Source organism: Sceloporus undulatus, chromosome 2 (genome assembly GCF_019175285.1).
Source record: "Sceloporus undulatus isolate JIND9_A2432 ecotype Alabama chromosome 2, SceUnd_v1.1, whole genome shotgun sequence".
NCBI lineage: Eukaryota > Metazoa > Chordata > Lepidosauria > Squamata > Phrynosomatidae > Sceloporus > Sceloporus undulatus.
The window spans coordinates 147649187-147675990 of NC_056523.1; the positions used below are offsets into that span (position 1 = coordinate 147649187).

General features: G+C 42.4%; 1 protein-coding gene and 1 long non-coding RNA gene across 2 annotated transcripts; both read left to right on the forward strand.

Annotated features, from left to right (window-relative positions):
- The first annotated feature begins 3645 nt into the window (after positions 1-3645).
- On the forward strand, positions 3646-21208 carry CHMP6 (charged multivesicular body protein 6). The gene is made up of 8 exons (XM_042453839.1): positions 3646-3799; positions 9775-9884; positions 11407-11494; positions 12665-12751; positions 12854-12919; positions 13273-13353; positions 16115-16169; positions 18493-21208. Exons 1-8 carry the CDS (start codon positions 3683-3685, stop codon positions 18543-18545), a joined length of 657 nt encoding a protein of 218 aa, XP_042309773.1. The 5' UTR covers positions 3646-3682; the 3' UTR covers positions 18546-21208.
- Positions 21209-22438: 1230 nt separating this feature from the next.
- LOC121920776 lies at positions 22439-24537 on the forward strand. Its single transcript, XR_006101764.1, has 2 exons — positions 22439-23942; positions 24213-24537. It is a non-coding gene; the product is annotated as an uncharacterized LOC121920776 (long non-coding RNA).
- Positions 24538-26804: the final 2267 nt, after the last annotated feature.

Sequence of the window (26804 nt, forward strand, 5' to 3'; positions counted from 1 at the left end):
AATTATTGTTGCAGAATTGGAGGCTTGAAGCAAATTTATTTTTTAGGTCAGAAGTGAAATAAAAATAAGGTAATATTACTGATGTGAGGGTTTGATAACCCCCCCTCTCTCTTGCTGCTCTTCCTTTGGCTGTGTTGCCCCCCCTTCTCCTCCTGACTTTCTCTCCCCACCTTCCCCTTTCTGAGTTTTGGCACAATAATAGTACACCTGCAAAGTCAAGGCCAAGCTGACCCAGACAAGGAGGGAGACAAATCAGTTTTCAGTGCCAAATGATAAGACATGGAGTTTTGTCCTCATTAAATGTTAAGAACACACTTTTTTTAATTTGGGTTACTGAAAGTTCAGAAGGAAGGTGCCCCTTAGGAAACGAAACTTAAGCACTGTCTCCTGTATAGAAATGCTATAAAAGGCTGCTCTCCGCTTTGTCCGGGGGCACAGTTTGGTTGAAAAGATTCCCGTGTCCATTTGCATGCAAAATAAAAGCCATCTTGGATCAATGGACCTAGTTTGTTTGTTTCTCCTGTTCTGGTACCTTTACACTGAGAATACACACACACACACACACACTGAATGTTAATATTCTTAGCTTTAGGAAGTGGAAAGTCAATTATAGTTTGTGTTAGTTCTGTTAACAGTGGGTTTGTGTTTATTGATTATTATGTTGTTATAGCTTTATATAGAGAGGGATAAATTGGGGCTTGGGGGATAATTTGTTCTTGTTGTTGTTGTGTGCCTTCAAGTACTTTCTAGCTTATGGTGACCCTAAGGTGAACCTATCCTAGGGTTTTCTTGGCAAGATTTGTTCAGAGGAGGTTTTCTGTTGCCTTCACCTGAGGATGAGAGAGTGTGACTTATTGCCCAGGGTCACCCAGTGGGTTTCATGGTCAAGCTGGGAATCAGGCCCTGGTCTCTAATGTAGTCCAACACTCAAACCACTATGCCACACTAGCTCTCCTAGTTTAGTTCAGTTTTAAGTTTGTAAATTGTTTTTAAATGTTATGTGTGTAACTGAGAGTACTTTTCGTATGTTTTTTTGTTTTAAAAATGTAAAAGATTTGAAAAGAATGTTCTCAAAGAAATTCATGTATAAAAGGAATACTGTTCATGGGAAGAGAGGGTCAGTATTTGGATGGATTTCAAAATGATAATTCTGGATTATTGAAAATGATTGTATTTCCTCTTTGATTTCTGTGAATAAAAACATTATTGTCGGGTAAAGTGACTTTTCCTTGTTATCACAGTGACTTTCATAACAATTCATTTTGATCACTGGCTGGATTTGACATGTAAAAGTATTGATGTTGATGAGGGTGGATCCTTTCAAAGCAAAATGGAGCTTTTTCCAGTGATCATAAAAAGGGCTGCCATTATAGTAAGGAATATCTGACAACTGGCTTCACGTGTACAGACCAGAAGACAAGCAATTACCACACTGTGTGTTAAGTTATGATGTACTGTTAATTGAGGCCACAAAACCTTCAATATTGCGAAGACATCTCAATACTAAACATAAAGAATATGTCACAAAGGGCATCAGTTTCTTTTCAAAAGTAAGGAGCAGGAGTTTTGGGAAAGTAAGAAACTTATTTTAAAAAAAGATTGCAAGGTGTATTCTTATTTGAGCTGTTTAAATTCCCCTAAATATATTAATTTGTGGGTGCCCTCCCAGGACCCCCAGCTTTTTTGGGTAACAGTCATTTTGAGCAGCTTTACAAAGATATGGACAGCGAACATCATCAACTTTTCCTACACAGTTAAGTTTGTTGGCTGTCATGAGATAAGTTTTGTCTAGTTTTTGGGAACTGAGGAGATGAGGTAAGGTTATTCCTTATGGAGAAGACATTTCAGTTTGAGAAGTTTTTATGGGTTAATAAAATTAGCTTTGATCAATAGTGTAGCCTGCGCACAGGGTGACCAGATGTCTTCACAGCAAAATGTAGTAAAGTTGAAGGGTTTTCTTGTCCAGAAAACAGCTGGGAGACCACAAGTTTGATTCCACCTAAACATCAGGACGAACTTCTTGACAGTAAGAGCAGTTTGACAGTGGGACACACTCCCTTGGAGACCGGTGGAGTCTCCTTCTTTGGAGGTCTTTAAACAGAGTCTGGAGGGTTACCTGTTGAGGATGTTTTGAGAGTTCCTGCATGGCAGAATGGGGCTGGACTGGATGGCCCTTGAGGTCTCTTCCAACTCTATGATTCCAAGTTGCCTGCTCCTGCATTAAATTACCCCTTCAGGTTCCTCCCCCTGATAAAGCTAATAGTCAATGGCCTACAGAAGCCTTATGCTCCATTAGCTTCTGCAGTGACAGTTGTATTTTAATATCCCTTAAATACTGTCAGTTCCTACAGTTAAAATGTTTACTAAATTAACTAAGAGCATGCACTCATCTCTGTACAGCTGTTTTTTATCTTCAGGTAGATATGCTGCTGCCTTACTGCAGCTATGGGAACATGCAGATTTTGCTTCATTAATGTCTTGGGTGTGACTACACTGCAAAAATAAAGCAGCCTGGCACCACTTTAACTGCCATGACTCACTGCCATGGAATTCTGGGATTTGTAGTCGTGTGAGATATGTAGCCTTCCCTGTCAGAGGGCTCTGGTGTGCCGTTATTGGTGTTGTGTGCCTTCAGGTTGCCTCTGACTTATGGCGACTGCAAGGCAAACCTATCATAGGATTTTACTGGCAAGATTTCTTCAGAGGGGTTTGTGTCACTGCCATCCTCAGGGGCTGAGAGAGTGTGCCTTGCCCAAGGGCACCCAGTGGGTTTCCATGGCTGAGCCAGGGTTTGAACCCTGGCCTCCCAGTCCAACACTCAAACCACTACACCACGCTGGCCATCAACAACAGCCCTTGGTTGGCTGGTGCCACAATAAACTACATTTCCCAGGATTCCATAGCACTGAGCCACAGCGGTTAGAGCGGTGTGACGCTGGATTAATTCTGCAGTGTGGCACCTAAGAGAAAGAAATTGGGAGCATAAACTTTCCTGGTCTTAAGTGTTTAATCAGATGCAAGGAGTCACTCCATGAATCTGAGGGAGCTAAGTCTAGGAAAGCTTAGGATACCAACTTATTTCTGTCTCCCAGTTAGGGCCAAAACACGACTGCAGAAAGAATCCGTTTTGAAACTGCTTTAACTGCCCTGGCTCAGTGCTAGGGGATTCTGGGAACTGAAGTTTGTTGTTATGGCACCAGAGCGCTCTCTCTCTAACAGAAAACGCTAAGATGTCTCAGAAAACTACAGTTCCCAGAATTCCCTAGCATTGAGACAGGGCAGTTAAAGCCGTCTCAAACTGGACTATTTCTGCAGTGTGTTTCAGGCCTTTACTCCCTAAGGTGCTCCACGATCCCTGCATCCACACTGCAAAAATAATCCAGTCTGAGACTGTTTTAGCTGCCCTGGGTCAAAGCTAGAGAATTCTGGGAACTGTAGTCTTCTAAAACATTGAGGCTTCTCTTTCCCTTTTAAATCCTGCCTCTGTCTCTCCCAGCTTCCGCCAGGAGCGGAGTCCCTCCCGCCGCTGTGCCCCAAAGGCGCATGACGTCACACCGGAAGTCTCCTTTCCACGCGGCGTGACGGGTTCCTCTTGTTTTTACTGCCGCTCTGCCAGCGTTCGCGTTCTGTCCAGGCGAGAGCCTCGGCGGACGCCGTACGGAGGCGAGGGCGGGGCGTGGCCATGGTAGGCCCGGGCCGCGCGGGCGGGCGCCCGGGCGGGGGCGGGGCCAGGGCGATGGGGAACCTGTTCGGGCGCAAGCGGCGGAGCCGGGTCACGGAGCAGGACAAGGCCGTGCTGGTGAGGGGCCGCGGGAGCCGCGAGTGTGCATGCGCCACACGCACCACCCCGAGCGAGGGCTCCCTTCTTCCCTGCCTCACTCTGCCTCCGCACTGCAGGAATAACTCGCTTTCGCACCGCTTTAACCGCGGTGGAATTCTAGGGACTATGAAACGCACGCTGCAGAAATCATCCCACCTTGAGACTGCTTTAACTGCCCTGGCTCAATGCTAGGGAATTCTGGGAACTGTAGTTTTGTGAGACATTTAGTCTTCTCTGTCAAGAGACCTCTGTTGCCATCATAAACTATGATTCCCAGGATTCCCTAGCACTGAGGCAGGGCAGTTAGAGCGGCTTCAAGATGGGATTATCTCTGCGGTGTGTGTTTCGGTCCTTCGCCTTCTCTGTCAGAGAGAGCTCTGGCGCCACAACAAACTACAAGCCCCAAGATCCCATGGCATTGAGAGAGGTATCAGAGTGGATTGTTCCTGCAGTGTGGGTGCATACAGGAGAAGAAGGAAGCGCTTCTTCTGGTTTCCCTTTCGCTTCCGCTCAGATGTTCTCTGCTATTGCCTTTATCCTTACAAAGCTTCCCAAAGAAAAATAGTGTCTGTGGAGGTGGGATGGAGGGGAAGGCTTTTTATCCAGGGATGCTGAGGGTGAGCCTGGGGTGGTGGATGATGGGAGCTGTAATCGAAGGCTTTCATGGCTGGCATCTATAGTTTTTTGGGGTGTGTGGCCAGCATCAGTGGCTGGCATCTTCAGAGAATGCTGGCATGGAAGAGAGAGGGGTAGATACATACTATTCTCTGAAGATGCCAGCCACAGATGCTGGCAAAACGTCAGGAGTAAACTCTTCTAGAACATGGCCACAGAGCCCCAAAAAACACAACAAACTACACAAACAAACTCTTTTCTCATACTTTACTGTTAGGGGACAACTATGTCTGAAGAGAGACAGCATGGCGTAGTGATTTGAGTGTTGGACTATGACACTAGAGACCAGGATTTGATTCCCAGTTCGATCATGGAAAGACCATGATCTTGGGCAATAAGTCACACTCTCTCAGCTTCCTCAGGGGAAGGCAATGGCAAACCTCCTCTGAACAAATCTTGGCAAGTAAACCCCATGATAGGTTTGTCTTAGGGTAACCATAAGTTGCAAATGACTTGAAGCCACATAACAGCAACAACTGAGGATGTATCCACACTGCACAGTTAAAGGGGTTTGACACCCTTTAACTGCTGTGACTCTGTCCTACAGAATCCTGGCATTTGCAGCTTGATTAGTGTCTTCCTCCCTCTGTGATCTCCTCTAGTTATTTCTTTCTCTTTAAAAAAACCTTCCCCCTCCCCCCAAAATAGTGTGTGTCTGTGTGTGCGTAGGGGAAGGCTTCCACCAGTGGAACAAGGCAGCGTCTGTTTGCCCACAGGCTCCTATTTGCTTTTTATTTAGGGATATTGAGGGTGTAGTCACTCTGCAGAGTTAAAGCAGTTTGACGCTTTACTGCCATGGCTCTCTCCTTCAGGGTTCTGGCATTTGTAGTTCGGTGGGGCACCAGATATCTCTGACAGAACAGGATGAATCACTCTTCTTGTTGTTAACTGCCTTTGGTCTCATGCCAAACCCATGGATGAGACATTTCCAAGATATCCTCCACTGCTCTGCTCAGGTCCTGCAGTCTCAGCCTGTGACCTCCCTGACTGAGTCCATCCATCTGGCCTGTGGCCTTTCCCTCTTTCTACATCCTTCTGTCTTTCTTAGAAATTGAAATACATTGAATGGATTTAGTATGGCACATGGCCAGCACCAAAATATAGCAAAATTACAAAACATGTAACATCAGGTGTACCGTCGTTGCACAAATATATATACTTTCTACTCCAACGGAGATGTGTATCCTCTATATATCCAAGTAGGAGGGGAGCATCATTGCCTTTTCTAATGATTTATGCCTTCTCATGATGTGTCCAAAATACGACAGCCTCACTTTGGTCATCTTGGCTTCCAGGGAGAGTTCAGGCTTGACCTGTTCAAGGACACATTTGTTTGCCTTTTTAGCTGTCCATGGTATCCTCAGCACTCTTCTCCAGCACCACGTCTCAAATGAGTTGCTTTTCTTCTTATCTACTTTATTTACTGTCAAGCTCTTTCATCCATACATGGTAATGGGGAATACAGTGGCTTGAACAATTTTCATGCTCACTTGTATATCTTTACTCTTTAAGGTTTTTTTTCTAGCTTTTTCATGGCTTCTCTTCCCTTCTTCTTGTTTCTTGACTGCAGTCTCCATTCAGATCAATGTTTGATCAAGGTACAGGAACTCTTCATTTTGATTTCTTCATTGTTTAGGTTGAATTTATGTACGTCCTCCACTGTCATTATTGTTTTTATTTTCTTCATGTTAAGGCTTGATATGCTCATATGCTCAAGGACCCATTTGTTTATCTTTTTGGCCATCCAAAGTATGCTCAGCACTCTTCTTCAGCACCACGCCTCAAATGAGTTTATTTTCTGAATCTGTCACCAAATTACAAATTCCAGTATTATGTTGGAAAGGTTGCAATTAAAGTGCTTACAAACTGTTTTAATTCTGCTATGTGAATACACTCTTAGAACTGTAAATGTAACTCCAGATGTTTTTGGACTGCAGCTTCCATAAGTCTGTGCTGGGTAGGGTTGGAGAGAACTGTGTACCAAAAACATCTGCAGAGCCACAGTTGATAAAAGAGTAGCATGCTATATAAATAGGATGTTATGAGGTTGAAATGGATCTAAAGTGAGGCGGACACAATATTTTAGAAGTTTGGGGAGTCCTGCCTACTGAATTCTTAGGGGTTTTATTTTTTTTTTTTTTTGGTTGATGGCTGGATAGTATGTTATGAGGACCTGGAAAACTTTTTTTTTCCCAGGGTAGTGGTCCTGAACATCATCTGTAAAATGAAGACGTTTCAGAGGCTGCAGTCCTATAACACAACAACAGTCCTGTTGAACTGTTTGAGATTTATATATACATATTAAAATACAGTAAATTAATTGGCACGGATCACCAGTTGAACAAGTATAGCACTGGCTTTTTCCTGGAAAACTTGTATTTCTACTGGTGCTTAAATGACACCATTGAGGGCGGGGTGTCCCTTGCAAGACAGATTACAAAGTGGAAAGGAAAGAGGTTTAGGATTGTTGGCGTATTTGAGGTAAAATTGGAAAACAGCTACAAGCATAGGATTCAAAGCAGTGAGTTTTCTGATTTTTTTAAAGGGCTCACAAAGTTGTAGCTTGTTTTTATTTGGCCTATGATGGTCAGCTCTTTGCTTTATGCAATAGAATGCCTTTAAGCCATGGTGAAATCCTGCAGTCTTCCAGATGATGTATTTCAGCTTCTAACATTCCTAGACAGCATAGTTAGTGAGGAGGAATGCTGGGAGTTACAGTTCAATAGCATCTGGAGAGTATGCCCAATTTCCATACAAGTGGTTGTGCCTAATTCCACTGTAAGTACATAAGAAATTGCCTTATTCCTAGTCAAAGCATTGGTCCAGTTCAATATTGTCTTCTCCAGCAGTGTGCAACTTTTGGTCCTCTAGAAATGGATGAACTACTGCTCTCATCATACTGGACTATTGACCAGGATGATCAGGACTGATGAGAATTTGAGCTCAAGTGTCTGGAAAATCAAAAAATTAGTCAGTCATGATTTACAGGGACTTGATGTGGGCGTGGCTCCCGCTCCAGGCTTGGGTGTGGCATCCCAGGGCTTCATTTCAAACAAATACACACCAGCGTTGGTTATGCTGCTGAGCAAAACCACTTTAATAACCACTCCAAAGATGGACGATCAAACTTCTGAGTCCATGTCTTATGTCAGACTACCTGGAGCTCCCGGCTATTGGTCCAGCTTCTGGCTCTTGGTTCCCGCGGTTCTTTATCCTTTTTTGGACCGTTCACTTTCCGCCTTCTCTCCAGCCAAGGGCATGGGTCCATGTTCCCGACACTGGCCTTTGGGGTCCCATGACGTGCCCTCCAAATTTCCCCTTTTTGCCTGTGGGTACAACTGCGCCCTTCCACTGGGCCAGTCTCCTAACTCGCCTTCCCACCTGGGGTTTGGTAAGATTACCTCTTTCCATGGTCTCTCCGAGGGCGTCCTCTACTTCCTTGCAGGGTTATGGGACACCCTACTCTCCCTGGGCTGTGTTGCACCTTCTCTCTCCCTTGCCCGTCCACCTCTCTGCGTCCAATTCTTCTGCGGCTCTGCTCTCCTCCGAACACCTCTCCCTCTTCTTCCACCTGTTCCTCATTTTCTGCCCCTTCGTGACTCTTTTCCCTGGGGTCCTCCTGCCTCTTCGTTCTCACCCTGATCAACCCAACCCTGGTTGCCAATCATCCTGCGCTTGAAGCCCTTCTGAAGGTTTCAGACAGAAGCCTTTCCTAGCTGTAACTGGAGATGCCAAGGACTGTCCCTTGGCCCTCGTATTCCAAGCAGGTGTTTTTGCCAGTGAGCTACATCCATTCCCTTAGGAAACCTGTGGCTCATAAGGGCACCTTGTTGGTGGCTAAAAGCAAGAAATGCCACAGTTCTTCATGAAGAAGCTTTGATAGTACCAAGCAAACAGGCATTCAATACTGCAGTACTGTATTTTGTGTAACTTCAAAACAAGAGCGAGCTCTTAACTCCCTTCTTCCTGAAATATCTCTTTCTTGGTAATAGTTCAGTGGTTGTCTGAAGAATGAATCCTTCCCAGAAATTCCACCAAGGGATTTCAGTAGAAAACATTCCTCCTTTGTTCTCTTGAACCCTTTTTGATAGCTAAGGTGACCATTCCGTCATCTGCATGGAGCAAAGCAAATGATGGCATTTTCTTTAGAGAATACTATCACTAGAAAAAGTAATATGGCACCTATTTTAATATCTCTGGCACCAGTTAAATGTCTTCTGCTCCCAGCATTTTAACAATTTAAACTGTTTTTGCATTAGTTTACCAGCTGTTTGTTTTGGGGTTTTTTGTTTGTTTGTTTTTTTTACTTTTATTGTTAGGTTGCTCCCAGAATGTTTATATGAAAAGTAGGCACACAATTTAGAGTGTAGTGTTGTTTGGCTTTGGGATGGGCTGGTCAACTTGTTGGTCTTCTAGGACATATTGTATTATTAGAATGTGTCTTAATAATGTAAGGTACCTTCTTTGTGTTATATTAAGAGCCTTTTCATTTATGTCATTGGTAATTAGTAGTTCTTTTGGTTATAGTTGGATCATTTTTGGTCGTAAATTTCAAAACGGCTTGTGTGCCTTTTTTGGCAATGTTTCAAAGATTTTTTAGTAGTGTTAGTATTACTTTTTATTATTGTTGTTAGCATAAGATATGTTTTATGAGAGAGCAAATGTCAGTGAGTTTGTACTAATTTTTAGACAGTATAACTTTCACCTTCTTTTGCTACTCTTTCAAGCAGCTAGAAAGCGGATCTGAGGTCAGGGCTGAGCTTATAAGTAGGTCTCCTTAATGGACAGATACTGGCCACAGTCCTACATGGCTCAGTGAAGTGTAGTAGATCTGCATGTGGAACTAGGCTATGCTGGGCCTCAGCACCATACCATAGTGCCACTATAGCCCTTCCCTGGCCATTCTGCTTGGTAGAGAGCAGAGGAGCATCTGGCTATGTTCCAGTAGCCAGATGCAAAATAATTACATCATCTGCTGAGGTGCACTGGGGCCCTCCAGTGGTCTTAGCAGCTGATGTAATCATATCGCATTTGGCTATGGGGACATGGCCAAATGCTTCTCTGATTCACCTACTCTCCACAGGGTGGCTTTGCGGAGGGAAGGAATAACTATCTCTGTATTGACAAAAGAAAAGACATACAGACATAATGACTCTACATTGAGTTATGCCTGTGTATGCCACTAACAGTATTTCATTCATCAGTATTACTTCCCTGTGGTTCTGCTGGTAAGAACTGGTGGTATCTTTCCTAACAGCCCTATTTCTTTTCTTCTTTAGCAACTGAAACAGCAGCGGGACAAACTGAAGCAATATCAGAAAAGGATATCACTGCAGTTAGAGCGGGAAAGGGCTTTTGCTCGGCAACTACTAAAGGATGGCAAGAAAGAGTAAGTCACTTCTGAATAAAGGAGTTTGCACCCTTTCTGCATGGAGTTGTTTGTGTGTTGATTCAGAGGTCAAGATATTGTCATTATAGTGCCATTACAAGTGTAATGGCATATATTTGCAAGTGAAGCATCCTAACTACACTGACTTAGGCTACATAATGACTCAATAGTAATGTTAATAATTTCACATACAAGGTGCCAGATTTGATCTTTGACATTTCCTGTTAAATGTGACATGGCTAAAAACTAATCTGGTGCTAGAGATAGTAGTTTTTCAAAACAAAAAGAAGACATGCACAACCAGTAAGGGAAAGGCCATAGCTTAGTGCTAAAATACATGTTTTTCATGCAAAAGGTTTGTTCCAATGCAGTCTATCCAGCAATGTGAAAACCTGCAGGAAGAAAAACAAAAAACCAAAGTGAAAGAAAGGGTCTTTTTGTTTTTTCTGAAACCTTTTTTCCCCAGAAAAAAAATGAAAAATGAAAATTGCCGGAGGGGGGAATGAGAAATTTCCATATTTTCTTTGAGAATGATGAATAAAATACTTAAGCCAAGATGTTGATATATTTACTTTTCCATAAATGTATCTAAAACATATAGACTTTTATGTCATAAAATGTAATGGCTTTGGGGCAAAACAGACTGGCCAAAGAAGGCGGTCAGAGGCCACCCCACAGCCGCTCACCTTGGAACAGTGGCAACTGCACACATGTGGCTTCAATCTGGCCCATCACTACTGTTTCAAAGTGGCTTCTGAAAAGGAGATTTTTTTACTGCTCCTTTTCAGGGCAGCTTTTTCAGGTTGAGGCGACTTAGAGGCACCTTCTAAGCAACTTGGGACCATATGTCAAGTGATCGCCACATCCCTAAGTTGCCCTGAAGTGGGTGTTTTTCACCTGTCTGTTTCAGGCAATTGTGATCTTTTTGTACTTCTTTTTATGGGAATGAATGCTTTATGTCTGCTTGAAACTATGGAAGACCAAGGGAGACAAAATGATCTTCTCTGTTATGCTAATGTTGATAGTTTCTTCATTTTTATATTGTTTTTTTCTACTCATAATAAAGTGGCAAAACCAAAGTGGTTCCTCACATTTCAAGAATCTTGTAGCTCTACTTATAAAGCTATTAAAAGGGAATTCAGTTTCCAACTATTGTCTGACAGAATTGTATTTTTAATAAATTAAACATGATAAATTTATGACAAACTTTTTGTGTCATGTTATGTACATAATTCATTTTATGTTATGTCCAGATTTTCAAATGGTAAAGGATACTAATATCACTTTCCCCCCATTTTAATAAAATTTCCTGTTTTTATTCAAGAAAAAACAGGGGGAGGGTATCCTTTTCCATTGCATCAAAATTTTCATACATGTTACATCTTTAAATATACCTTGTAGTCTTTATCATGTGTTCTTTCTTGGGATAACTTCTAGATTGCTGGTGAAGACTGCTGGAATATATGGTTGATTGATACCCGCAAAATTGTACAATGTTTTAAAGAACTTTCCCCTCATTTAGGAAAGCTAAGTGTTTGCTGAAGAAGAAGCGATACCAAGAACAACTGCTGGACAAAACAGAAAACCAAATTAGCAACCTGGAACGCATGGTATGTGAGATTTGGAGACATCTGCATGCTGTTTCTGGCCTTGTTTTCAGGGCATCTAAAGTGCTGGAGTATATATAGGCTACTTAATTTTGTTTAAATGTATGTAGTTTCTTTGAAGCTAAACAGGATCAGACCTTGTTAGTACTTGGATGGTAGACTACTAAGAAATACCAAGTGCTGTCAGCTAAATTTCAGAGGAAGGAACTGACAAAACCATCTCTGAGTATTCCTTGCTTAAGAAACCCTGTGAAATTCATGGGATGTTCACAAACAGGTGACTTAAAGGCACATTCACACACAGTTTCTAATACAACTGGGCCATACTTAATCTTCCCTGAATAACTCTAGGTATGTTGGGTTCACCCAATGCTTGGACAGTTGTTGGGTGGATAGCAGAAAATAGAACCTTCCCCCTTTACCCCACTTATCATTACACAATGGGATCAGGGTTTTTCTGGTGTCCCACTTAATGTTTGATTGACAGCATTAATTTCCAGGTATCTGATTTCTTTACTCATCCCTCTAGCAGTGGCTTATCACAGTTATAATACAGCCCTGCTTTCAAGACAAAGGTAACAAATATGTACATATGTCTGCATACGGCCATATCAAAGAGTTGAGCTGGATGGAGATAGCAGAACTTGAACAATTTGCAGTATGTTCCTTCTGCACTAACTCCCATTAATTTCATTAGCCTCAGAAAGCCTCAGGGGACTTTTCTTGGACCCACTCATCATAACTAAGGGTTTTGATAGCTAGATTGCTCCTCCATTTACCATTGCTACTGATATAGCAAGATCCTCAACTAAAAGTTTTGGGCCAGTTACCTTTCTTGTAGCCTGTGTGGGAATGCACACTGGGCTTTGCCAAGGATTTAGATGAACTCAGGTACTTCATGACCACCGCTGCCTAGCAGTGACTGAAGAAGGTCTGATGAGCCTAGTGTGGGCTCATCAGTGGTATATAGAGGCTAGTATCACATTGGTCTGTGTAGGTGCACAATTTACTCTGTGCAAACTACTTGTGCACACACTTTCTTGTTTGGTTGTTTGATGGCAGGTAGAAGTGGAATACACACTTTGCACCAGCAGCACTTGGCTGTTTTCCTTACTGCTTATCGGTGGAGTTCTGCACTTTCTAATCCTTTTTTCTGAATTTTGCTTCCTTCAGGTTCAGGATATTGAATTCACACAGATCGAGATGAAAGTTATTGAAGGCCTCAAAATTGGTAATGAGTGTTTAAATAAGATGCACCAGGTAAGTATTAGTGAGGATACATGGGCTATGTTAGATGGATTATTCATGCATCTTTTTGGCCAGCCTTTTATATATGTTACATATGAGTTTCTCTTTCTGTAGGTTATGTCAATAGAAGAAGTGGAGAGGATCATGGATGACACCCAAGAAGCTGTGGAGTACCAGAGGGTATGCATTGTTGCCATGTGACATCCCAGAACTCCTCTAAGCGGTGCCACATGATTCTTTTTATAACATCTTTCTCAGCATTCCACCTGGTTGGATGCTAAAAGTATTTCTGTTGTGCCACCTAACTTGCTTGAATTTGGTGGAGGGAAGCATTTTCTTTTACTGTGTTGCATGCACATGTAGATTACCCTAATCTTTGCTGTTGAAGCTAGATGGAACTAGGTATCCAGATATCTTAAGCAAGGCAGATATGACCTTTCCTTGAGTTACAGTGCTGTTTTAGAATATGCGGGGAAGCATAGCAATTTTGCTACTCTTGTGCTAGTGGAATACATGCTCCTTTTCTTTTGCAGCAAATAGATGATATATTGGCTGGAAGCTTCACTGTAGAGGATGAAGATGCCATTTTAGCAGAGTTAGATGCCATCACTCAGGTAAGTGTTAACCAATAACCTTGCATTTTGAAGTGGTTTTTCATCAGTTGGGGAGGTTTTCTCTGCCAGATGATGTGCAAAAGGAGTCCTAATTATAGCTATCTTGATTTGTTTTTGGAGCCCTTGAAAGAGTCAGCTTGATCCCTTGGGTGACACTTAAAAATAGAGGGGTAGAATATTTTTGAGAGAAAAGCTAGTCTTCCTCAGTTATGTCCCTGTTTAACTCACTTCCTGAATCTCCCAGTGTTTCTATTATCAACATTTTGTGTGTTACTTGAATATCTGAATAAAAATCCTTAGCATAGTCTGTTACTCTCACTGAAGTTGCAGGTTTCAAAATTACTTCATACAACAACATTTTTGCCGTGTTCTCTATTGCACTTTGTATTTTACTATTTATTCATTCATTCTTTCATTTATTTTATTTCTGTGCCACAACACCTAAAATTGTCCATGCATCCACAAAGTAGGCCTTGTTTTTCAAACTTTTCCAAGTCTGCAACAACCTTTGTTTGGCCTTGGCTTTCTGGCCAAGAGCTACAGAAGCAACTTGGAGCACTGGGCCCCCCTCAAAAATGGTTGTCAGTGCTGATACTGAGAAAACTGAATTGATACTAGGTGGGGCTTGGGGAAGAAGCTTGCAGTAACAGGTGAGGAGCTTCTGCAACCTAGTCTCAGTCTGTGGGCTGAAGGTTCTCTACCCCTAGCCTCAGAAAGTTTGAACAATAATGATGTGCCTTTTCTACTTTTTTGTAAAGCAGTGAGGCAAAGCCTTCAAATTAAATGCTATATCTGAATGTTCTTCAGGCCAAGGCAGCTTTGAATTCTACAGCAGAAATGAACAGCTTAACAAGGTTCACATCACACTTTTCCAAGGGATTCCACTTTGCAGCAAGGAAAAACTAGGAAGAGGGAACAGTTCCTTCCCAAAGAAGATGGTCATATTCATAGTCCCCAATCTGAGTCACTGTCTTAATTTACTTGATTGGTTTATAAAGGATGCAGACTGTAGAATTCTTTGCAAAACAAAGAAAACAGTTGAAATAAAATCCTTGCTCAATCAGAGTTCATTCAGCACTCAACAGAGCATATTTAATAGGTTTTCTAAACATTTAAAAATGCTAGAATCAAGCTTGGTAGTATGCTGCAAATGATAGCCATCTGGTTCCTCAAAGGTAATTTTAATGACCAGAAGCAAGCAGATGCTATGTTTTTTATTTTATTTATTGAATGTATATCCCACTTTTTTCATGACATGGGAACCAAGGTGGCTTACAACCAGGTTAAAACATGATACATCTTTAAAAGCTGTTGATATAAAGCAGTGTAAAATGATAATGGCAAGACTCATCATATTGCATTCATACATACATTTAACTTTGGGGATAACTACTTTGGTTTAGATCCTGACATCTGCAAGTGGATCTCTGCTTCCATATGTGGACTTTCTTTCTGGCTGTCTTTTGCTACAGCCCTCTGGGATATGTGGGCTGTTGCTTGAGATGTTGCACAAGAAGGAAGGGAACTGAAATTGGCAAGTATAGTTGCTCTCGGGGTTGGATTGGATGGCCCTTGTGGTCTCTTCCAACTCTATGATTCTTGCAAATGGCCAGCTCACTCACCACAGCTGTGGAGATGGTATGCCAAACTTTCAACTCTGGCTCCTTCATAAATGGCAAAAGTATATAAATTGATAATAACAAATTCACTGTAGTAAAATGGTAGCAAAAGGCATTTTATCACCACATGAATAATCAGACTACTTAGATAAAAAAACATAAAACATATTTATTTGATTAAAATTTCTGAATAAGAAAATATTCCTAAAGTAAATATGCACCAAATTAGGCAATTAATAAGTTTAAAAGGTAAACTATAAGTATAAAATGATATATTTACTATATATTGTTACATTATATTGAACATAGATATGCAGCCTACCTGTGGGAAAGAAGCCACTGTGCCCTGATCCAAGCTGGAGAAGATTACATACATAAATACATACATTCTCACCTACTTACTTAAAGCTACCATTTTTGGTTTGTGGACTACTGAAACATTCAGAACATTTCATCGCCCCAGCAGGAAAGCAGTCTGTCAGCACACACACCCCTCCCCTGCCCAGCACCAAGTTTAGAACTGGTGAAGAGGAAGAGAATTGTCCTTGGCCTTAGTTGGGGACATAGCCTTCCAGAGAGGGGCAAAGGGAGGGGCAAATCCCTAGTGACCCTAATTTTGTGCTTTGCTGCCAAGACCAGCCAAAATTAAGCAGTTTGCAGTACCTACGTATCTGTTGGCTATGTTTGTTAGGAATCCCTAGGTATTGACTAGAACAGGGCTGTGCAAGTTGCCTTGGGTCATGGGGGCATAGGGTATTGGCTGGATTGAGTGGGACCACATTGCCTGATGTATACATGTACTTATATGCATGCATATGCACACACACCTCTCTTACCTTCTGATGCTGCAAGGAAAAAAAATTGATGAGGAGTCATCCTGGCAGACCCTTTTCCCTTGGAGAATCAGTGCAGTGGGTGCAAGTTGAAGCCTCCTCACTGCAGCATTCTTCAACAGTATTGCTCCAATGAGAGGAAGGATTTGATCTTTTCACCACAGCAACCATTCTGCATGGAAAAATTGTGCTTTTAAGTAATGAGAGAAACAGGCTAACAGCTCTTCTTTCTGTGCGTTTTGAAATCCTGGTTTAAGGTTTTGCTGTCCACAGAATAAATGTATTACAGTGTGCTCTCTCTTCCCATAGGAACAGATCAATCTTCCCGAGGTTCCTTCAGAGCCCCTCCCAGAAAAGATTCCAGGTAGCATTATCTGAATTTTTTTCTTCTTTCATGTTTTTGTTGTTCACATCGTATGTGCTTCTATGAGATAGGTTTTATGTGGGAAGTTCAAGGGAATGTTTGACAGGTTCTGTTCCAATATGAAGCCTACACAACACTTTTGAAGCATCTCAAATACTTGTTGAAAAAAAAAGTTCTGTTATCTCCATATTGGAGATGAGGTGGGGGATTACTGAGGCTGAAGAGGAATGAGTTTTAAGGATGTGATGGGCAACTGCTAGTGGTTGGACAGCGTCATTACTCCTGTTGAAACAACTCTTGTGCTGTCACTGTTTCTTGGCACATTTCTAAGTGCTAATTATGACCTATAAATCTCCGTATGACTTAGGTCTAGGTTGTTTGGCAGATTGTATCTCCCTGCATGAGTCAGCCTGACTTCTGCTCTCAGGAAAGTCCCGCCCCTCAGTCTTGCCCCCATCACAAGCACACTTGCTGGGGACACAGGAAAGGACCTTCAGTGGCTGCTCCTAGACTCTGGAGCTCCCTTCCCAGAGAGGTCATGATGGTCTCCTTTTTGTTCTTCCATCAGCAGGCCAAAACCTTTTTATTCAAGTGTTTAAAAGAGAGTTTTTAAAGAATGTGCTAGAGGGTGCTGTAATGTTTTAACAACTTCATTTTAAAGAGCTTTTATCTTTTTTCCGTTGCATTTCATTCTTTTAATGTGTGTATTTTAATACTGTAATAGTTTAATTCTGTCTTAATGCTCACTTTTTGTATTGTTCTTTTAAATTGAACTGCTTTGAGTCTCAATTGTTTGGGGGGAAGAGGGGATATATGTAATTATAACAACAACAACAATTCCTCCATGGGTCCTGCATCCCCTCCAAAATTGAGGGAGAGGGGTGTAAAAATGTCATCCCAAGTGGCCAATCACGTCTTGTTTTGGGGGGATAAAGTCTGTCATGTCTTTGAAAAGGTGAAACAAGACTTGATGTCTGAAAATATGGCAACAAAGTCAATAGAACTGCAGAAGTTGAGGGGGAGGCTATTGGCTATTACAAACAAAATATTACCTCCTTAAAATTGGGAGTAATGAGGGCTATGTAGCCTACTGAGGACTATGTACTTGCCGAGCCCTAGCCTGAGACCATGATGTGAGTTCATGGTAGAGGTGAGATTTAAGCAGGTACTTCTATGGTTGTGGAAGCTTAATTTATTAAACAGTGACACTTTTCTTCATGGGTGGGGTAGATTGCTGTGCATAACTGCTCCTAGAATGAATATGTAAATTTTCATATCGTTGCACAAGTGCTCACTTAAAATACAAAATATAGCTTTATAAAAGAAAGACAAGTTATCTTGTTTTGGCATTTCCTGCCTCCCACCAGATTCCCACCATGTATATAAAAACCTAGAGTGTAGGGTATTCTCAGCAGTTGACGGTGTAATCATATTTATTCCTGGACACAGGTAACAGGTCTTTTTCTATTTACAGATCTGGTAGCATTATAAAAACCCTTCACAGCTTTATATATGACTTAGTTCTTCTTCTCCTTTGAAGATATATAGATGATGGGGAGACTTGCCATTATGAAAAAGGAACTTTTAATTTATTTAGGATGGGAGGGGGAAAATAGACTTTAAAAAAATCAAGACTCTTTTGTCACTGATTCTGTTTGCATTAAGACTGATGTATAGTGTAATATAGGGCAGCCCTCGGTATCCACGAACTTGCCTTCCATGGATTCAAGCATCTGCGGATTGCAAGTCTGCATTGTCCCCAGTAGTGCCACAGGACAATGGGTCTATCCCTAATGGCAGCACAGCTGCATGCATGCAACGCCATTAGGGACAATACAAGCTTGAGCATCCGTAGATGTTGATATCCTCCGGGTGTGTGTGTCCAGAACGGATACCCCATGGATACCAAAGGACGACTGTAGTTGTGTGGTAAATTTCAGTGTACCTGTCTTTTTTGCCATTGCTTCACCTTCTTTTAAAAAGCAAACTTAAGTTGATGGGCACAGAAAATGCTGTTTCTTATCCACTGAGGAGTAAAACTGTAGTGTTCTTCTGCATAGGCTCAGCCTCTTCAGGAAGAATGGGGCTCTTATATTGGTTTCTTGGGGGAGAACACTGTCTAACATGTTAGCTGTCGTTGCCCATTAAAATGTATCAGACAATACCATAAGCATATTCCTTCTCTGACCCAAACATACTGTTTCAAAGAGAAAATCAAGCTCTTCCTGGAGCTTGATAAATTATTGTTCAGAATTTTAGTTCTAGTTATGTCAGAAAGAGTCAATACCTTCCTCTTTGTACATGTTTTCCCTTTTCTCCACAGAAACATCGCCAGTCAGAGTCAAACCAAAACCAGAACTGATGGCTGCATCTTAACTCCGCTCCTTGGGAAACCTCGCAGGGAGTCCTAGAATCCCAGCATGCCTGGGGTGCAAGAGGCCCCCATGGTGTCCTGTTGGCACTGAACAACCATGCTGAAGCAGGTTTTCCTGCACAGAATGGAAGCTGTAACTGGTTATTGTTCCCATATCAAGATTATTTTGTAGTGTGCACACTCATTCTCCTCCTTTTTTGTAACTTAAACTGGATTAAATGGTGACTGTCAAACTCGTCAAGCCAAATGCTTTCTACAGATCAGATTTCAGCTGCAGACCTGCCTCCAATGCCAACACAGCCTCTTGCTAACTCTGTCTAAACCCCTTGCTGTCCTTTTGAGCTTGTGGGCAACATGAAGAGTTTTGAACTTTCTGCTGGACTAAGGAAAGAACTGCCTCTCAAGCTTTCTTTTGACTTGCCTCTTTCAGTTCCTTGGCTTTTCAGAGTGGGTTCTCCCTGAAAAAATGGAGTTCCTGAACATGGGCCTGTGCCTGAATTAGACCTTTAGCTTGATGCTGAGATTGCTAGCTTGCTAGTTGGAGACAAAAGAGGATTATCCCATGTTCACTGTGCTGTTCAGATAAATACACTTACAGTTCTATGCACCAGGGAGCAATGCAAAGATGCTGGGCTCATTCTCTTGAAACCAGAAGGCCTCTTTCTACAGGGGTTAAAACTTGTGCTAAGGAGTTGTGCTTCAGATCATACACTAGCCTCCTGCTTTTTCTTGTTTCTTCAGAAATCCATGATGTGAAGGTGCTGAACATCTGGGAGCTTCTGTAAAGGAGAGGGATGTGTTAGTTGCAAAGCAGCTTCTTGATGTCTTTTGTTCCTCCCCAGCCTGATAACACCTATACAGTGGGTCTTCCCAGAAGGCACATTGTCTTTTCCACTGGTGGGGGCTGCTTACTTTCTACTTCATTTTCATGTTCTTGAAAGGAGAAGAAGGAACATGACGAGCTATTGCTATTCACATGGGGCTGAACATTGTTTCCCTCTTATAGAAAACATGAATGTCTATGTATTTCTCCCCTCCTGAATGTTGTCAAGGGCTGGATCCCAGTTAACTCTATGGTGTCATGGTCTGCCCTACAGGATGTTGAAGACTTGATTTGAGAGCTCACACAGCTTCAGGAGTCCATGGCCATGGGCCTGAACTGCCTTTGCAGTCACTGTCCACCTTGACTGTATCCAAAAGATCCACCCTTGAGAGCCAGCTGGTCTGGGCTGCGCGTGACCCTTGTTTCCACATGACATGGTGTGACCTTCCTCTGTTGCTGGGCAGTTGAATGGGTTGATGCAGATGAAAGGGTGTGTGAAAGAGAGACTTTGTAGGCTGCTGTGGCAATACTTGGCTTCTTGACATTAGTAGTAGTTCCCACTTGCTGACCTCCTTGCTGTCTGGTGTCCACAGCTCAGCTGAAAAATATTTTCCTTCTCTCCTTCCCCCAACCATGAGAATGGAATTGTATCCTTTTGCTTCTTAAAATGTGAGAAATAGCACTCTGAGAGTGTAGCTTCTTGTAAACCAGCAACTTTCCAGTGGGTCTTCAGCTGAGGCCCTGTTGGTTTGGATGCTGGAAGGAACCTTGGGTATTTGATCTTCAAAGTGCTCAGCCAACACTTCTCTGTTTTCTTCCCTTTGACTGCCCAGGGCAGTGATCTTTAATACCACACCTAGAGCTTGCTCCCTCTCATCCCTGATCCCCAGCCTATCTTAGCATGATAAAAGCTGAGCAGTAAATTGGGTGTGTGTAATTTTAAATGATGGTTCACATTTGATGCTCACTCCTTTATCTAATATGCTTACGTCTCAGTAGTGTTGGAACCATTCAAAGAGCCTTTACAAAGAGAGGTAGGCAACTGGGGGCTCCAGATGTTTTCTGATTGCACCTGCCAGTACTCTTCACCAGTGGGTTTGAGTAATCTGGGCTGATGGTAGTGGCAGACCAAAAACAACACCATTAACCAGCTTGTTTTATTCTTTGGAAACTAAACCATAAAGGAGAGTATGTTGTGGTTTCTTCATAGTGCACCTGTTGCCAGTCGTGACTATACTCACTTCATTCACCGGGTGGCACTCCTCTCTTTACTGTTCACCAAGGCCGTGAACAAGCATTCTCCCTCAGTTATCGTTGCTATACTGGTGCTTTGATTTTTTTTATTTCTTTGAGCATATGGAAGGAGCACAAGTTCTTTCCCACTGGTGTCATGGGTACTCTACAGCCATTCAGCTACCCTGTAGAGGATTGTAAATTTGCTCTGTTGGGCCCATGATTAACAATGGGGCTCATTGCCTCGGGAGTGGATGGAAAGGTGTTTCTTCTTCTTCACTGCCAATAAGAACAGGAAAAGAAAGAGCTAGTGAAAATTGGAGGTCTGCTATCCCTGTGGGAGACAGCATTGCAGATGTGCAAAGTGGCCTTAGAGAGCAGCCATGGAACTAACTAAATTGCTTTCCTTTGTGCTTTTCTAGCCTGTGCCCTCTGATTGAAACCAGGTGGAATTAGAGCTGCCCTCCTGCCTCTATGAAGGCTCCAGGCTCTCTATTTGCTGTACACAGACAGAATATTTCCCTCTCTTGGCTGAACCCTTTGTGGCTCTTCAAACTACTAATGGAGGAGAGAGCAGGTGGCAACAATAAAGTGTTTCTAATGCCTTCACTCTAGTGTCTAGTTACATACCTTGGTTGGTGGCACAACTCACTTTGGGGGTGGGACCTGAAGCATTTTGGGCGTGATGGCTAGCTAGGATTGTTCTTACAGATAGAAACTAATCTGTGGGAAAGTGTCTTTCTAAAATCCATGTTATTTGTATAGTAAACAGACAAAGGATGGTGAATAACACTTTGCAGTCCTAGAACATATGCCAAGGTCAGTAATGTTTCAGTGTTCATCAGCAGTTACTATATTCTGTGACACTAATAAGCCAGTCAATATAGTATCCAGGATCTAGAGCCTTTTTTGGACCTTGAACCTGAAACAGAAAGAAGGGTCCACAGAAGAAAGTGTTGTTGCTAACCTATTACATCTCTCTCTTACTGTCATAGAATTATAGAATCGTAGAGTTGGAAGAGACCACAAGGGCCATCCAGTCCAACCCCTGCCATGCATGAACTCTCAAACCAAGCATCCCCGACAGATGGCCATCCCGCTTCTGTTTAAAGACCTCCAGGGAAGGAGATTCCACCACTCTGAGGGAGTAGGAAGTTCCTCTTAATGTCGAGGTGGAATCTCTTTTCCTGTAGCTTGCATCCTTTGTTCTGGGTCCTGTTCTCTGGAGCAGCAGAAAACAAACTTGCTCCCTCCTCAATATGATACCCCTTCAAATATTTAAACAAGGCTATCATATCACCTCTTAACCTTCTCTTCTCTAGGCTAAACATCCCTAGATCCCTAAGTCGTTCCTCATAGGACATGGTTTCCAGACCCTTCACCATTTTAGTCGCCCTCCTTTGGACACGCTCCAGTTTCTCAATGTCCTTTTTGAATTGTGGTGCCCAGAACTGGACACAATATTCCAGGTGGAGCCTGACCAAAGCAGAATACAGTGGCACTATTACTTCTCTTGATCTAGACACCATACTTTTATTGATGCAGCCTAAAAGTTCATTGGCCTTTTTAGCTGCTGCATCACACTGTTGACTCATGTTCAACTTGTGGTCTACTTGGACTCCTAGATCCCTTTCACGTGTAGTCTCGTTCAGCCAGGTGTCCCCCATCTTGTATCTGTGCATTTTGTTTTTCCACCCTAAGTGCAGTACCTTACATTTCTCTGTGTTGAATTTCATTTTGTTAGCTTTGGCCCAGTTTTTTTAGTCTATTCAGGTCATTTTGAATTTTGATCCTGTCCTCAGGAGTATTAGCTATTCCTCCTAATTTGGTGTCATCTGCAAATTTGATAAGTATGCCCCCAATTCTGTCATCCAAGACATTGATAAAAGACGTTGAATAGTACTGTGCCCAGGACAGAACCCTGTGGGACCCCACCGGTCACTTGTCTCCAGTGTGTTGAGCAGTGTTCCCAGTGAGTTTTCCTGCATCTAACTGGATTATAACCTCTTGGATTAAAAACCTCTACCTGTCCCCAAGAAGTTGTACTACTCAAATAGCATCTCCGCAAACAGAAAAGGACCTTTATTTTTTTAAAGTGCTGCTGGGAATAAAACCGTATCATGGAGACCAAAGATAATGCCATTTTGCAAGTGGCATTATCTCTAAATAGACCACTTCTCAAAAGTTATACACAAGGCAGCGCTGTCTCTTCTCACTTGGTATGCATGTTCGTCTTGCAGCTGTAGCTTCAGGGAATTGTTGCCTTTTAAACTCTGAGTGAGTTTCCCCCCCTGCCCGTTGTCCCTTGTGGCCTACGCACATCCTCTTGTGGAGGAGTTGCTTTGGGGTTTTTCTCCCCCTTTTGTAAAAAACAAAACAAAAACGAGGGTTGTGTAACTGCTGCAGTGATGCCTTCCCTGATGTGGTTTCTATGCCAACCCAATGCAGTACTGGGCAAAGCAAAGTGGAGAGGAGTTTGCTCATGAAGTGGCTCAGGCTGGGGCAAAATCACAATAGGGTTTTCTGAACTTCCAGCTGTTTTCTATAGATTAGGGGTGGACAACCTGTAGCCTGCAGATTTTATTGGATGGGCTAGTGAAGGATGATGAGTTGCAGTCCAGTGGGCATTTGACAAGGCTATGTGATCCCCTGCTCTGCTATAGATAAACTAAATTACCTGCCTACTACATTGTTCTGCCTTGCAACATTCAATTATCCATGTTAAATGAAATACAAGTTAGATGCAGGGTGTAAGGAATCTGCCTATTTCTTCATTTCTTGAGATCTTCTGGATATGTTACAGAGAATGGCTGAGATAGCCTTTCACTGAGATGCATAGATTCCTTTCACTTTCAAGCTCTATAATTCCAGTAGTTAATCAGTGTTTGCAAACTACAGGATAAGGTAAGTATAGGCTATACAGTTTCTAAGAGGGCTCTTCTTCACAGCTGTCCCTGCTGGAAAGATTATTTCTCATGGGTACCGCGAAGGATCTGGCCAAAGGCTGGCATATTTCCATCACTTAAACTTCTACTTGTAGCTCATACAGCTGGCATTCTTCAGTGCTGTGAAAGGGAGTGATTTTAGGATTCCCATATTTTTAAATCCTAATCTGGGCCAGATTCCAAAGTTTAACAGTCATTGTAGGAGGAAGTTATTGACTTGTCGATGGTATTTACAAACCTGTAACAAAAGGAGAATCCTAAATCTGGAACCAGCTAAACAACTCCATCTCTGCAAGAGGGAGAGCCTTTCTCAGCAGAGACTGTTGAGAATCTGTTGAGAGACTCTTGAGGATCTGGGTCCTGAGTGCAGGCGAGAGAACGAATGATGCTCTTCTAAGGTGGGCATATTGTAAAGGTCTTGCTCATTACTGATGCCATTGTGGTAGCATTATTACTTGTAATGGGACCTTAGGAAGTACAGAGTTCCTGATCAAAAAGACATCAGACCCAGATGGTTCATGATTTTAGAGCAGGATAAATAGCTGCAGTGGTGGTGGTGGGGGGAGCAAAAAGCCTGTTTGGGGCCTAAAATGGTGAATTCTGCCCATACCCTAGGAGGCACAGGGGCATTTGGGAAGCAAAATCAATGTTTTTTCTTTTCTTTTCAGGAGGCAGCCCTCATAAAGCATCCTGTAAGGACAATTCAGCCCCCTAGGCCCTGCATGTTGCCTACTCCCAAGATACACAAAGAGATGGGAGGATGGATCACCTTCTCTAGCCTATCTGGCTTCAGAACAGCATTATGACTGTATTGTCATTTCACTTCAAGTTGTTGTACCACTTTCTCCTACCCAGCACCAGTTGCCAAACTATTTTGGTGCCAAGAACCAAAAACACTCCCTGAATATGATGTGTATTGTCTGCAAATGGATGATTCCTTACTGTTAATTTGATGTTTTTGGAAATTTAATAAAATGGAAACCCTCAATAATCCATGGGAGAAATACTAATGATCTGAAGAGCAATCCCACCCGCAACAATCTCTCATCACAACCTATTCTCAATAATTGGAATGATTATCATTTCCTTTAACATAGTAAATGAAGGAGTAGATTATGAATTCTTCTGTGTTTCTGCCTTAATGTATGCAGTAGTGTTATAACAGAAGAGTTTGCTAGAGCTAGATTATGAAAGGCCCAGCTGGCTGATGGTGTTATATATATGTTGCATCTAGCCCTCAATTACCATTTTGTTGCTAGATTGCAAAACAAAGTAGTGGTCCAGTAGGAGAAAATACATACTTTGGACCTATCCTCATGTAACTTTGGCCACTAGTCCTCAGGCTGAATGCGGTTGCTGCCTGTTGTTTTTTTTCTGCCAGATTTCTAATTCACTAAACCTCCCTAGACCAGTTATAGTGAATCTTAGAGATCTAGTGCCCAAACTTGAACACGTTCCAGCACTGGGTGTTACCTGGTGCTGGGGGGGGGGGGCAGGACTTCCGCCTCCCAGGAGCAGCTGAAGGCCTGGGTGGGTGGAGGGAGGAGAGGAACAGTTGTGTGCCTGATCCTCTTCCCCCTCCCCCAGTCCGCCCTGGCCTTCAGCTGCCTCCAGAGAGGCAGCTGAGGGCCTGGGCAGGCATTGTGGAAAGGAGGAACAGACACTCGCCTGTTCCTCCTCTTTCCACCCACCTGCCCGTCTCCGCGTGCCCTCATAAATGGCTTTGTGTGCCAGAGGGGGCATGCATGCCATTGGTTTGCCATCATGGCCCTAGACAGTTCAACCCTGGCGATTCCTTTTAATCATCTTGTGTAAAGGAGCAGCAGGTTAATGAAAAGTGTATAGAATCGCCCCTCATAGGTGGACTTGCCTTCTGTGGCTTTGAGCTTATTCGGAAGGCAGCCCCCATTAGAAGTAATGAGGCATGTACCAGCGCTGCGCACCCCATGCACCAGTTCAAGCATGCGCCTAATTTCCTATGGGGCTTGAGCATATGCTCATTTTCCCATACATGGGGGAGTCCGGAACGCATATAGGGAGAGAGGACTGTACCTGGTATTAGATAATCTGTATCATCTGATATATTTACTTGAATTTGCTGATCATACAGTTTCAGCAGGTAATGCTGCTGGGAAAAAAAAACCCAGAGCAATGATTAAAATTAAACAAAACTGAATAAAATTATAGCACTGAAATAAATCTAGCCTTTTTCCAGTTCAATCCACATATATGAAAGCCATATGAAACAAATAATTTTTGAAACTTATGTGGGTGCGTATGATGTCTATATTCAGAGAGACAAAAAATAAAGCAATCAAAACAAAACTATACACGAACACATATACACATACACACATGCATCCCTAACCATATATAAACATAATTACTGGTACTAACACAACCTTTTTTCCAGTTTCAAATAATCCTCTCATACTGGTATATCCCTTATCTTCTTTAACTTTAACCTTCCAAATACCTTCATTAACTCTTCCTCTTCCCCTATCATTCCTCTCATTCAATCTTTTCCTTTGACCACCACAGTAAAATTCAATCTACTTACCCATGCCCTCCCTATCACTTACTCATGCCTTCTAATCAACATACTTTGCATTCTTTCAAATTTCCTTCTTAGCAGCACTGGCAAAGCAAGGGATTTGAAACTTTTTGGAACTAGTGTACGACAATATATTAAAAACATTCTGGAAACAAATTCAAGAGTAGCCATGTTGGCCACATAACATCCAGAATCCACAAAACTGATACCTTTACTCAGCCAACCAAAATGCGCAAAATATATGATTCAAGCTTTTTAAGTTCCACTGGCTTCTTCATCAGGCAAAGATGTTTAAAATTATTCAGGAGAAAAATATATATGACAATGTTAGTCATTGATAAGCATTTTGTCAATACATTATTGGTGTGTTGTTCTGTGTTTAAATGGCGTGGAGGGATACCTATGCAGGCAGAAAACAAGCTTGTTCCTCCTTTCATATGACGTCCTTTCACATATTTAAACATGGCTGTCATGTCACCTCTTAACTGTCTCTCCCCCAGGCTAAACATACCCAGTTCCCCAAGCCTTTCCTCATAGGGCATGGCTTCCAGACATGGATACATGTTAATCAGTGAATCAAGTAGATGCTTTTTGTGTTTGTGTACATACATTGATCCTAGAAATGAATGCTCTTTCCCCAATACAAGGGCCAGCCCTACTACAGGTAGGGAGAGGCAACTATCCCAGGTAGAAGGTGCTGGTACTA

Coding starts and splice junctions, on each gene's coding strand:
- CHMP6 (XM_042453839.1), top strand. CDS start 3,683: ATGGTAGGCCCGGGCCGCGCGGGCGGGCGCCCGGGCGGGGGCGGGGCC. Junction 9,885..11,406: donor CTAAAGGATGGCAAGAAAGA/GTAAGTCACTTC, acceptor CCCCTCATTTAG/GAAAGCTAAGTGTTTGCTGA. Junction 13,354..16,114: donor AGTTAGATGCCATCACTCAG/GTAAGTGTTAAC, acceptor CTCTTCCCATAG/GAACAGATCAATCTTCCCGA.